Genomic DNA, 13,488 nt, shown 5'->3' with positions numbered 1-13,488 from the left:
ACACCTTCTGCCTGTTAATACGTGGTGTTCTGGGGGGGGTTGTTTGTTTTCTTTAGTATTTACGATCTTGCGTTCAAACCAGACGGGACTCAACTGATAATTGCTGCTGGAAACAGGCTGCTGGTAGGGAAACTTTTTTTTTGCTCTTGCGGTTAAGCTGTACGGATATGATTTCTTTCACATTAACTTATGGATATAACCTCCCAAAATCCTCTTATCTCTACTCGTCCAGCCTCATATCTACATATATATTAATGCATGTGAACTGTAAAGTGTTTTGAAGCTTTTTAGTATTTCTTACCAAGTTTTAAGCTCTATTTCCAGAAGTAATGAGACTCAATTGCGTCATCTCAGCCTCTCTCACCTCACCCAGTGGTCTGAAATCCCTTAACCTGCGCCCAAACTTGGCGCAGTGGCACGGTGTACAAATACAGTGTTGTTACAAGTTTCATGCAAATCCCTATGAAAAGGGGAAAGAAACTCAAACTGACGCCCGTGCTTTGTGAGAAGCTTCAGCTAGAGCTTTTTGCAGTTCCCTGGGTGCACTTGCCTGCTGGGAGCCCACCAGCAAGAGCAGCTCAGGACCGCGCTTCTCACTGTTCCTGCAGCGCTTTGGGATGGGGCAGGTGTAGAATCTGCAGGGACGGGTGGACACCGCGATGACAGAGGTGTAGTTCAGGACCGCAGGACAGCGGGCTCTGGTGTTTCCAGCGCTTGTAGCGATGAGCCTTTCCAGTAATTTGTTATGTTTGACCGTCTAATGCGGGGGAAGCAGTAAAACGAGCTGGCCAAGTGAGCTGGTTGGAAATCTGTGCACGTAGTTTTCTGATACTGAGCCTTCTTTCATTCCAACAAGCATCACATTAAGGAAAGGTGCTTCCACACTACGGAAGGCTTTGTCTTGCATGGGCTGTATGCTGTGCAGAAAAGCAAACACAGATCAAAGCGTGTAATCGTGTTGGCCTTCAGTAATTTTATATCCTGGTCCTCCCTGGGAGATTCTTTAATGTATGGTTTTTTGTTTGTGTGTGTGCTTGCTTGTTTCCCTTGTTTGAACAGGTATATGATACTTCTGATGGGACCTTGATTCAGCCTTTGAAGGGACATAAGGACACGGTGTACTGTGTGGCTTATGCTAAAGATGGTAAGTATCACTTTGGGGAGCTTTGTTAGTCTGGTTTGTAAAGTGCGCGTCCTCTGTTTCTTACTGCCAACTGATGAACAGAGGAATCGGGGTTGTTTGGGTAACAGTGTTGTGAACGTGTCGGTGGTGCTTTGTTGTGTGATGGACAGTTGGAGCTGCCCTACAGCCGCTCTGTGCAGAAGTGCTGTGTCCTGACCTGTGGGGCTGCCTGCTAACCCGAGAGCTGCAGTCCCCTTCCCGCCCCCTCCTGCTTCACTGCTGGCTAGGTTTGCATCTGTGGAGTAAAGTGAGGAGGAGGCTGACCCCAGAGATCCCTCTCCCTGGTACTGCACCTGCCTCAGATTTTTATTCCCAGAGTTCCTCTGTCCCAAAGCTTCCCGATCTTCTGATCCTCCTTCACACATTGCCGTGCTCACTGCAGACCTTATCCTGCTTCCAGTTCTTTCTTGTCCCCGATTCCCATTCTGTGGGGGCTTGCGGTCGGTGGACCCGGAGGACTTCCTCTCCCATACTGCTGTTGAAGTTAGAGGGGATGCCTGTGAAAAGGAACCATTTTTCCCTTGATGCTGTTGACATAAAATCTCTAGGCTGTGACTGACAGCGTTGGAGAAGTGCGGTCACATTGAGACACGTGCAGCATTAGGCCCTTTATTACTTGAGCCTTGTCGGGTTCAAGAACTTCTTGCTCTCTCTTTGATTGAGTATTTGAAGTGAGAGTGATTCTTGTATGTGTGGGATTTAAGTCATGTTTAATTCCTAGGCAAACGCTTCGCATCTGGCTCGGCTGATAAAAGTGTGATAATTTGGACTTCAAAGTTAGAAGGAATTCTGAAGTACACGTAAGTGGTGCCTTTCAGTTCTGTGCCTCTCAAAAGCGGGCTTGGATTATGCACTTTGGCTGTCAAAGAGTACATGCCGATAGATTTGGAGGACCATTGACCTGGGTCAGAGAAAATGCCAGGGGGTAATTGGGGAGGGAAGAGGAGAAGAACAGTTGGAGTATCTGAATGAGGCAGGAAAGCAATTAAAGGCATAAAAGAGGGTGGGAAGTCTAGATCCACCTCTGAATTTGGAGGGCTGGCAGAGAACTGGGGAAACTCTGTATAGATCGAAATGAAATGAAATATGGCTCTGGAGTTGTATAATAAACAAAATTAATGTAATGCTGGTTCCAAGGCCAAATTAAGGATAAGGTTTGATACTTTTGGTGTATTTCTTTCTTTCTTCTGGCCTTGTTTTTGTGTCATCGCTCCTAAGCAACATCTCCAAAGTCTGTTTCTGAATGTGTGTGCATTTATTACTAGTGTGCCCAGGCTGGTGTACTGCTCGGAGCATACACAAGCACGCTTGTTTTAGAATTTGGATACCACGTTTAATCATATTTCACAAACCACCATCTAGGTACATTTTTGGCTAATCTTGATGAAAAACAGTGAATCCTGCCACTTAGAGACAATTTTTTGAAGGTTTAGTACTGATGTAGTTTGCAGTAATTGCAGATTAATCTGATGTAATATAAACTGATCAAATTGTTTCTGGCATCTGGTAAACCTTTCAGCTATCTTGCTGAAAGTCAGAAAAGGGGGCATTTAGGAATGATTTATTGAAATAGGATTGTAACTTCCTTCTAGGCATAATGACTCTATACAGTGCGTTTCGTACAATCCTCTTACTCATCAGCTGGCGTCCTGCTCCTCCAGTGATTTTGGTATGTCTTCTTCCTCTCATGTTTCCGTTAAGCCAGTAGATTCTGTCCAAGCTGTATAGCTGAGCTAACTGCAGATGGGTGCAGCTCTCTGTATCCAGAAGAGAGGAGATACAAAGCTGCCTAAAGTCACGTTAAATGCTTATTTCAGTCTCTGAAACGCAGTGTGAAAGGACGATGTCGAGAGGTGCCACAGGATAAAATGGACTTTGTTACTGTGATTTTTTTGCAGACACACCCTCTGTGTTTAGATGGATTTTTTTTCCCCCTCTTTACTGATAAATATGTATTTAAATGTCCTTCTAGCAGTGGATGAGACTGTGATCCCTGAAGTCCCAACGGAGTTTTCTGACAATGTTAGTTTCTAATCTGAGCACCAGTAAATGCTTACTTGTAATTGACTTTGGCTTTTTGTTTGCTTTAATCAAGGCTTGTGGTCTCCTGAACAGAAGTCAGTCTCTAAACATAAAACTAGCAGTAAGATTACTTGCTGTAGGTAAGTTTTAAGGATTATCTGTGTCATTTGAGTTAGTTCCAATACAGACTATTCAAAATAACATGCAAACTTGAAGAAGAAAAGTTATAGTTCAGCGTAGGCAGAGACAGTACCTGCTAGTAGGAGAGGGGCTCTGCTGCCTTGCTGCTCAGTAGCACCGTGTGCTTCGTGCTGCTTTGCCGTTCTCAGTGTTAAAATACCCCAGTAGCGTCCATAATGCTCCAGTAGGAATATGACTGGTATTTGTCAAAGGTGCTTTGTTCTTGTGTACTCTGCACAGAGGGGTGTCCTCCCGCCCCTTCTTTTTTAATAGCAAAGGGTTTTGGTATTATTTGGTACTGTTTATAAGTGAATTCTGAAAGTGTCGGAGAGCTGTTCTGGTCTTGAGCAAGTGTCTTCTCTCTCCCTCTGTTTAGCCGTCTTGGGCAATAACAGTCAAATGAAATTAGAGGACAAATAATTACACTTTTTCTTTGTGGACCTGTTCATCTCCTGTGGTGTTGGCGTTTTCAGTAGAAGGAGACGTTACCGTTACGGGGAGCCTGAAGCAAGGGTGCATTAATTTGGGTGCAGTCATCCATCTAACTGCAGCAGAGACAAGAATAGAAACCAGGTCTCCTCTGTCCCGCACCATGCAGCTTTATCTGATCAGTGTTCTCAGTGTGGCTTTTAAAACAGTCTGGTCTACTGCCAACACTGTCATCCCCAAAAATGTGTCTGTTACTTAGCACATGTTAGAAGTATTGCAAGCAGATGATAGCTTTAATATTTTTTCTTATTTCTACATTTCTTTATTTCTGTGTATATTATAAAATGTTCTTGCTGTAGTCCATGCTGTTGCCATAAATGTGGATTTAGATGCATAAACAAACTGTAGGATTACTGGCTCCCTCCCAGAACTCCCTCTTAGAAGTATTTTCAATCCGTCCCTATTTGAGTATGCTGTACTTCCTACCTTCCTGCTGCTTGTTTTTAGTAGTTTGCTCTTCAGTGTGTGTGTGTTTTATCAGCTGGACAAATGATGGCCAGTACCTTGCTCTGGGGATGTTCAACGGCGTTGTCAGCATAAGGAATAAAAACGGCGAAGAGAAAGTTAAGATAGAGCGTACAGGGGGTGCTTCGTCTCCAATATGGTCAATTTGTTGGAATCCATCCAGGTAAATCATGTCATCCTTCCTTTTCTCATGCTGAATGGATAATCCTTGGCTTAGCGATTGCAGAAAGGCTTGACTTTTATCCCTGCTGAAACAGATTAATGCCACGTACGTTACCTTTCTTTAAGTGATTACGTGTTTGGGCTTTGCTGCTGGTCTTTAATTGAACAGAGAAACTGGGAACAAGTTCCACTTGGGTCACAGAGTCATGGAATCATTTAGGTTGTAGAAGACCTTTAAGATCATGAAGTCCAACCCTTAGCCCAGCACTGCCAAGTCCACCACTAAACCATGTCCCCAGGCACCACAGCTACATGTCCTTTAAACATCTCCAGGGACGGTGACTCCACCACCTCCCTGGGCAGCCTGTTCCAGTGCTTGACAGCCCTTTTGGGGAAGGAATTTTTCCTCACGTCCAATCTAAACCTCCCCTGGTGCAACTTGAGGCCATTTCCTCTTGTCCAGTCGCTTGTTACTCGGGAGCAGAGACCGACCCCACCTCACCACACCCTCCTTTCAGATAGCTGTACGGAGCCATAAGGTCTCCCCTCAGCCTCCTCTTCTCCAGACTGAACCACCCCAGTCCCCTCAGCCGCTGCCCACAGGGCTTGTGCTCCAGACCCCTCACCAGCTTCACTGCCCTTCTCTGGACACGCTCCAGCACCTCAATGTCCTTCTTGCAGTGAGGGGCCCAGAACTGCACCCAGCATTCGAGGGGCAGCCTCACCAGATCTCAGGAAAGATTTCTTTTTCTTTTGTATTGGTTTGGGGTTTTTTTGGGGGGAGGGTGTTCTGTTTTGGTTGGGGGAGAGAGAGGGGGAGCTGTTTTTTCACTTCAGTTCAGGAGTATTGTCCCAAACCTGTGAATAAACAGTTGCAATTGCAGCAGGTGGGAGGATTTTTGGAGTAGAGTAGATGAACGAGAGGAGGCCGTTCACAGCTATTTAGAGGAGGTACCAGTGCTGAAATCCAGGCCTGGCAGTAGGCAGTATGGTCAGACAGAGGGAGAAGGCCACGAGGAAGACCTCCTCTATGGATTTCAAGTTGTGAGTGAAACTTCGAAGGAACAGATATATCTGTATTATCTAGAACAGTAACTTACAAAAAAGACCAAGGGCTGAGAGTGTTATGCAGGGTACAAAATAGGGTCAAAATCGGGACAAAAGTCAGGAAATTCTAGATGAATAATTGCCTGTATGGTCTTAATTTATTCTGCTAGTATGTGTTCATCATGAGAGAGTTCTTAAGAATGTGACAGCGTGTTGCTTGTCCCTACAGGTGTGTGCGTTGAGCAAAGGGAGGGCACTTACTGAGGCGGTTAGCTTGTCCTTAGGGGTTTTGCCCATTTCCTTGCTGTTCAGTTTATGGCTAGAGGCATTATTTGCAGCAGAATGTGCAGGTTACCATCTCCCTTCTTCCTAGGCGAGAAGCTGTGGAGAAGGTGACTCTTACATTTTGCTCCAAGCTGAACAGGTCGTGTCAGAGTCCCAAAGTTAACAAATTTGAGACCTGAAGCCTGTCCTTGCTCTGCTGCTGGTCTCACACAAACCTTTTTCCCGCCCCCCCGACCCGCCTTACGCTGATAATCGTAGTTCCCTCTTGCTCAGCTGCATTGAGGTTGATGTTCCAGTGGCTTTGTGCTGCTGTGGCGGAGATCAGGATCCAGGCCCAGGAGCTTCACCTGTTCGAGGGACCGTTACCTTCGCGGTTCCCGCTGCCAATACAGCCGTACGTGGAGGGACAGGTCAAGCTGTGCGGTTACTGCTGTACAGGAGACTGGCTCCTCTTTTGTGTCCCCAAGCTGTCTTCCTGAGTCTTAAATGGCAAGATGTATCTCCTGCCTTTCAGTTTGTGGGTTTTTAAAGAGTAATATAAAGTAAATTCTGCTATCCTATTACTTGGTTCTGTTGCTCTAAGAAACTTACTAATAAATTACTGTAGCATGACCTTTTTTTTTTTTTTTTTTTTTTTGTTAGAGATGAACGCAATGATATTTTAGCTGTGGCAGACTGGGGTCAGAAACTTTCCTTTTACCAGCTCAGTGGCAAACAGGTATGTTTTAGAAAGTGCATTCAAGAGTGGCAGGGTATTTACGATTCTGTTTTGTGTCCTATATTCAAAGTGTTCGTGTGCTAGTGCTTTATTAGCCACGTTGGATGTTTTTTGTTTTCCCAACCTTTAATGAGTCTGCTTTTTTTTAAACTATCTTTTCCTTCAGCTCTTGTATCTCTCTTGGCAGCTCTGCTGCTGTCTTACAATTCTTGTATTAAAGCCCTTGCAACTTTGCTGACTTTGGTGATGTGGTTTACTGGTCTGTAGAGGACATCTTTGTATGTTATTCATCTGGTTAAAGGGGGTTTTGAGTTGCTTGCATTCAGAGTACACTGGTTTGGGACTGAAGGATTCCTGGATGTGTTTTGGAACTGCCTTTGGGGATCTTAATGTAGCCTGTGGTTCTGGGGTACTGAAAAGTCGTGCATGTTGCCTTGGGAAAATATGAAATGATCATTTTGTTAATGCATATGGATTTTGAGGCGTTTTTGATTTATTTTCCCTTGTAGGTTGGGAAGGACAGAATGCTCAATTTTGATCCTTGCTGTGTTAGCTATTTTACTAAAGGAGAGTATATTTTGCTGGGAGGTTCAGATAAACAAGTTTCCCTCTTCACGAAGGATGGCGTGCGTCTTGGGACCATAGGAGAGCAAAGCAGTTGGGTGTGGACATGCAAAGTTAAACCAGACTCCAACTATGTGGTGAGTAGGAACAGTTCTCTGACATTTTCACAGACAATTTGTCATATAAGGCAAGACCGTAAATTTCAAACTCAATTGCTCAGTCTAGGCATTCTTGCTGAGGCAGCAGAACCTAAGCGGTGACTAGTGAGGTCTGAGAACTACCACCGAAATTAAAAACGCCCTGCAGAAGTAAAACGTGGGCGGTGAGAAGGCTGTAAATGAGCGTAACGCCTGTTTTCAGATGGTGGGGCATTTTCTGCATTTTGATTAAAAGAGGAGGAGGGAGAAGAAGAAAAAATGGCAGCTAATAACTTCTAGGTTGACCAAATCTAGTTCCATGATGGGAAGAAAATGCTCAGATCTGTTTGAGTTTCTAGCATTGCACCTTGGGGGAAATGCCCGCAAGGCAACTGCGAGCCATAAATGCTGTGCTCTGTGCCATTGTGCAAGCGCGATGAGATACAGAGCGAATTTAAAAACAAAGAACCACCCCCAAAAACCCCTCAATGAAACCAACAACAAAACCAAACCAAACCCCACCCGCCCAGCATGGTGGTCTCCATGGCCTGTGATGAGACCCGCCCTCACTTCGCAGTGCGCTTTAGCCGCCGTTTCAGTACACGTGGGCTATAATTGGTATCAACGTGTACATTATGCAGGAGAAGGAACATAACGTACCGATGCTGCGCATTTGCCAATTCTCACCTACATGTCCCAATTAACTAACGCTATTTTCTTCGTGTTCAGGCAGTAGGATGCCAAGATGGAACCATATCCTTTTATCAGTTGATTTTCAGCACTGTTCACGGCCTTTATAAAGATCGCTATGCTTACAGAGACAGCATGACTGATGTCATTGTCCAGCACCTCATCACTGAACAAAAAGGTAATTTCACACTTGCCATCAGAAAGCTTCACTCTTGCTTTGGGTTTTTTTTTTTTTAATTAATATCCACCGGAACACTTGGAATATATGCTGCATGTACCAGACAGATTGTCGTCGCTTTGACATTAAAACTGAGGAATACTGTTTGCAGGGTGAGAGCGCAAACTTGGATTCTGGAGGATCAGTGCTGACAAGCTTAATGAAAGATGAGGGGATTTGAAAGGACATGGGGAGGGGCAGAGGCTTTTAAGATAAGGTTTTAATCTCCGCGAATGAGATAAAAATACTGCACATCATATTTAGCTTTTTTTTTTTCCCTCCCCTTACTTGCAGCCACAAGGGTTTGTGCTGATTTTGTTTCTTCGTATCCACTGGCTTTTTATGGCAAGGAGTCAAAGTATTGGTCCAGAATGTGCTGGTGATAAATTGTGATGGGTATAGTAGATTGCATAGATGCAGAGCAACAAACATATCTGAGCAGGAATCTGCTTTTAATTTTAGAGGTGCTCTAGAAAGATTCAGTTTTAATGTATTAGCAAGTTTTCTGATTTCTGTATCCATTATTTTCCTGTCAGCCTATGCTATATTGGTTTTGTGTTTTTTCTCTCTAGTTAGGATAAAAGGCAGAGAGCTTGTAAAGAAAATTGCAATCTACAAAAACAGATTAGCCATCCAGATGCCAGAGAAAATCTTGATTTATGAGTTATACTCGGATGATTCTTCAGATATGTATTACCGGGTGAAGGAGAAGATAGTAAAAAAATTTGAATGCAACTTGCTGGTTGTGTGTTCAGATCACATTATTTTATGCCAGGTACGTGCCTGAAAATCTAGGGTGGCCTTGGGGTGCATTCAGACTTCGATAGCTGTCCAGACAGCCGGTGGGGAGGGATCACACTGTGTGATCTATTCCAGCTGTTCCCCAAGGTGCCCCTGTGTCCTGCTATTGTCGTGTACCTCTTGCCAAGAGCTGTGGCTGCCACAGGTGGCTCCGTGTCAGTGAAACGGCTCTTCACGGAGGTCGATAGGTGGGCACATAATGCGGGGGAACTTGTGGGTGGGGGTGAACTACTAGGGAAAGGCGGTGGGGTTTTTGTTTCTGTTTGTTCATGGTGTTGGGAAACCTTCAAGAGTTCACCCTGCTAAGCTGACATTACGGGTTTTGTATGTACAAGGAGGCGTGCGTGCTGCTATAGGTATGAACGTAGCACACGGAAGACGCAGGGTTTGGTCTTTACCTCCATGCAGTATTTTGTACGTTACTGTGTCTTCAGGAGAAAAGATTGCAGTGCCTCTCATTTAGTGGCGTTAAAGAACGAGAATGGCTGATGGAATCTCTTATTCGTTATATTAAAGTAATTGGAGGACCTCCAGGAAGAGAAGGCCTCTTAGTTGGCCTGAAGAATGGTCAGGTAACACAACACATAACTTCTGGTATGTGTCTTTTCACTGCAAATAAAATCTGTTCTGTGCTCTTAGGGGGACACCTTAGGAGCAGGATGCTCTTTCACGACCTAGAATTTTATTTGGCAGAGTCTCATCTTGTGTTTAAAAGCTAGTTACCTCTATCTTTCACGTTATCCATCTGTAAAATTAATACAAACGTGTTTAACTTTGTCTAAAGTCCTGGAGTTGTAATGAACAGCTGACAAAAATGGAGTTCCTGGTGGCCTGAGAGCGGGTTTATCTTTAGTGGGGGTTGGAGTGTGTGTGTACGCTGTTTCTGATGACCACTTGTGAAGGTGTGGGTGTTCTAGAGGTGAAATTGCTATTTCACAAGCCAGTTGGCAGCTGAAAATCTCAAACTGGAGCCCAGCGGTATTATTGATACAGAGAACAGGATAGAGAGGTAGTAGAGATCACTTGTGTCCTCTGTATCTATGCTATATGTTCCTGTAGTAGTATATTAATGTAATTGTTCAACTAGTGGAGCATTAAAAAATGCAGGCTGTACAGCATGTGATTTATTTGCATAGGCTTGCAACCTGGAGTCTTTCCAAGATACCACAAACCAAAAGCACTTCCTTAATTTTAACGCCCAGTTTACCTCTGGAAAAAATGGCAATTGCATGCGTTGCACAGCATTAAAGTTTGCACCTGCTGTGCTATTTCTGGGTTTAGGAACAAAAATGGAGGGACTGACTTTGGTTTCCAATCTGTCTAGATTCTGAAGATATTTGTCGATAATGTCTTCGCAATCGTCCTGCTGAAGCAATCCACGGCTGTGCGCTGCCTGGATATGAGCGCGTCCCGAAACAAGCTGGCAGTGGTTGATGAAAACGATACCTGCCTCGTATATGACATTCATACCAAAGAGTTGTTGTTTCAGGTAAGATTCAAAGGGGTTTTGTTTGTTTAAAAAAAAAAAAAAAAAAGGGGGGGTGTGTGGGGGGACAGGAAGCGGTTTGGAGCACCGTTTGGAGCACCGTTGTGTGCCAGGAGTGTCGCTGTGCAGAAATGGATGCGGCTGACATTTAAGCCAGTAATCACATTTTGTAGGACTTCACTGTGATCTATGTCTCGATCGAAACTACCCTTTTAGAGACGGTAGACAAGGAATCGGAAGACGGGAGATACATGTAAGCAACAGCTGGATAAAGAGCGCTTGAACACGTGACCTTTTCAGTTTGATTTAGAGCCCTGTCCCGCTTCCCTTTGCAGCATTACAGTTAATGACCATTTGGCTTTATCATCGGTACCAACAGAATTAAAGCCTAAACTTTGTTCGTCCTGTATTCCCAGACTGAATAATGAATGACGAAAATTCTGTCTTCGTGGGCAGTTTTGCAGTCGCTCTAAGGGTTCACCCAGTAGCGTGGGTGAAACGTTTTCAGAGAACACTGGGTAGAAAGTACACGGTGCTACAAAGACAGGGTCTGCAACTTCCCTTTTGTAACAGGCAGAAAAACAATCAATTAAACGTAGTAGCGAGCTAACAGTATATTGTTCTGCAATCTTGTATTATGTTCTACAGTTTGATGGTATAGATCATTAGTAAATACAAAGCAATTACGGCTGCTCGTTAAAATGTAAAGTGTGTCCCTGTAGGTCTGTTCAGGCATCTACCAGGCTGTAGCATATTGCCAGTGTAAGCAAGAAGAGTGTGTGTGTACGCACCCTGGCATCAGTGGGTCAGACGTTCTGGCTGAAGGATGCATGTTTCTTAGGAAAGAAGATGTGATTGCATCTGTTGTAATCATCGGTTCTTTTGCTTGTCAGGAACCCAATGCTAACAGTGTGGCTTGGAACACGCAGTGTGAGGATATGCTTTGCTTTTCTGGAGGGGGTTACCTCAATATCAAAGCTAGTAACTTCCCTGTCCATCAGCAAAAACTTCAAGGCTTTGTTGTGGGTTACAACGGCTCCAAGATCTTCTGTCTTCATGTTTTTTCCATGTCAGCTGTTGAAGTTCCGCAGGTAATCCTTTAATCTCATTAAGCGTTGCTTTACATCTCATAAACATCAGTGTTTAAGGAGTGAAGAGCTTTTCTGAGATTTACTCGTATTCCATTACCAAAGTGATTGCAGCTCACACTTCCTTCATCGTTATTTAAGTTATATTGCATGAGCTGGTTTATTTTTGTTTATTTAGCATTAATTAAAGATAACTTCTGTTTTGCCTCTGTTGATTGTCGTTTCCAGTTCTCTCTTTCTACTTGAAGATGTGTTGTGGGTGTTAACCTATTCCTGTATTCTTACTGCAGTCTTTCTATGTACCTTTTCTCAAGTTGGAATTTATTTTTTTTTATGGGTACATCAAATACTGTCTTATTGTTTCTTCATCTAGATGTGTTTAGGCAATATTTTAAGCTGTATACTTTACTCTGAATGTGTAGTACATGTATAGTCTTTATGTTCTAAATTTGCAGATTGCCTTCCACAAAATGCTATTTTCTGCATTATGGGAAGCAATGGCAGAGTCTAAAACAGTCCAAGAAATGAAACAAAAAAAAAAAAGGGGAAAAAAAAAAAAAAAGGAGTAAAAGATTCTGACTGATGTACCCAAGTGTGGGCAGGATTTGGAACAGCGGGTCAACGGAGAAGGCAATAGTGCCGTGTGCTTTTATGACCTACGGATGTCTGTGTTACAGACCCTGTCGGTTCCTCGGAGGCGTTGTGCAGATCCTCAGTGAGGCTTGGGGTGTCCAGGGTGGTTGGCAGCCATGAGATCGGCCAGGCCCCGTGCGCTCTTCGCCTGGCTTTGGCGTGCTGTGGGCACCGTGTGCCACAAAACTGTTCTGAAGTATCAGAGGGGCAGCTTTTCCAAAGCTCTGCTTTTGGAGGGAGGGAGGGAGTACCAAAAAGTGTACAACTTTCAGATAAATTGATAAAAATAACGTAGAAATCGATCTGCATGCTGTCTTTGGCTGCAAACCCAGAGTCAGAGGTAGTGTAGCTGCAGTGCTGCTGTTCTGTCACAGGGCTCGAGCCGTAGGTGCAGTTCCTGAGCCTTAGTCTGTCTGTGTCAGCCTGCAGTTGGCAGTTTCTCTCTTTAATTCCCTTTTAGGGTGGTCCTTATGGTCAGTGTCTTTTGGGCTTAATAGGTGCAGTCTTGGTGAAACAGCTTTGTAATCAGGGTTGGCGCAGAAGGGTTACTTCCTCGTGACACCTCTTCCTTGTATCTGAATATTTCCAGGGCTGTTGTGCCACTTCTCATGCTTTTAGCCTTTGAGAACAAACTACCCCCTCCTTTGCTCTGCTTCCGCAGTATTTTAAAAAAAAAAAAGCTCCTTGTACGTAATATTTTGCACATACAATGCTCAGAAGAATTCACATTCTTAACTACCTCATAATATGCAAGGAACTGAAGATTTCAAGATGGATGAGTTCAGAATATGATTAACCCAGCTTGTCTAAAGATACAAAAATAATCACCCCCAAATGTCGATCTGTCTGTTATACAAAAACCATACATTCGTTCTCTGTGGAGCTTGTCATGGTTGTGATTAGAATACATTTTTTGTCCTAATGTATGTAGGGAATTTCACAAACATATCTCAGTATTATGCTTTCTAATACGTGTTTTTCAATGGGCATCCTCAGTCTGCACCCATGTATCAATATCTGGAACGGAAAATGTTTAAAGAAGCCTATCAAATCGCGTGTTTGGGAGTAACTGACGCTGACTGGAAAGAACTGGCCATGGAAGCCTTAGAAGGGCTGGAGTTTGAAACTGCTAAAAAGGTAAAGCGGCTATTTACTTGTTTAGCAGAAAGCTTGTGTTGCATTTATCTGTACATATGGTGAGCGTGTGTATGATACGTGTTTTATGGCTGGAATACAAAGTGGTGTTCCTGGCTTACCGTCTTGCTTGTCTTGAGCTATGTCTGTTATTCCACATTCCAAAGAAAACATTGGTTTGTTAGTT

At 43.9% G+C, this 13,488-nt stretch overlaps 1 protein-coding gene across 1 annotated transcript in view; it reads left to right on the top strand.

Moving 5' to 3' along the window:
* IFT122 (intraflagellar transport 122) overlaps nucleotides 1–13,488 on the top strand; it is a 32,613-nt gene that overhangs the window by 577 nt on the left and 18,548 nt on the right. The window contains exons 2-15 of the mRNA XM_086470280.1: nucleotides 57–123; nucleotides 1,060–1,144; nucleotides 1,905–1,983; nucleotides 2,776–2,852; nucleotides 3,279–3,345; nucleotides 4,356–4,502; nucleotides 6,476–6,551; nucleotides 7,061–7,252; nucleotides 7,982–8,120; nucleotides 8,732–8,934; nucleotides 9,395–9,532; nucleotides 10,285–10,449; nucleotides 11,340–11,537; nucleotides 13,164–13,304. Of these exons, the coding sequence (XP_086326406.1) occupies nucleotides 57–123; nucleotides 1,060–1,144; nucleotides 1,905–1,983; nucleotides 2,776–2,852; nucleotides 3,279–3,345; nucleotides 4,356–4,502; nucleotides 6,476–6,551; nucleotides 7,061–7,252; nucleotides 7,982–8,120; nucleotides 8,732–8,934; nucleotides 9,395–9,532; nucleotides 10,285–10,449; nucleotides 11,340–11,537; nucleotides 13,164–13,304 (1,774 nt within the window). The remainder of the gene's footprint in view (nucleotides 1–56; nucleotides 124–1,059; nucleotides 1,145–1,904; nucleotides 1,984–2,775; nucleotides 2,853–3,278; nucleotides 3,346–4,355; nucleotides 4,503–6,475; nucleotides 6,552–7,060; nucleotides 7,253–7,981; nucleotides 8,121–8,731; nucleotides 8,935–9,394; nucleotides 9,533–10,284; nucleotides 10,450–11,339; nucleotides 11,538–13,163; nucleotides 13,305–13,488) is intronic.

Source organism: Leptosomus discolor, chromosome 9, assembly GCF_034619465.1.
Source record: "Leptosomus discolor isolate bLepDis1 chromosome 9, bLepDis1.hap2, whole genome shotgun sequence".
Taxonomy (NCBI): domain Eukaryota; kingdom Metazoa; phylum Chordata; class Aves; order Leptosomiformes; family Leptosomidae; genus Leptosomus; species Leptosomus discolor.
This window is presented reverse-complemented; position numbering and strand designations above follow the sequence as displayed.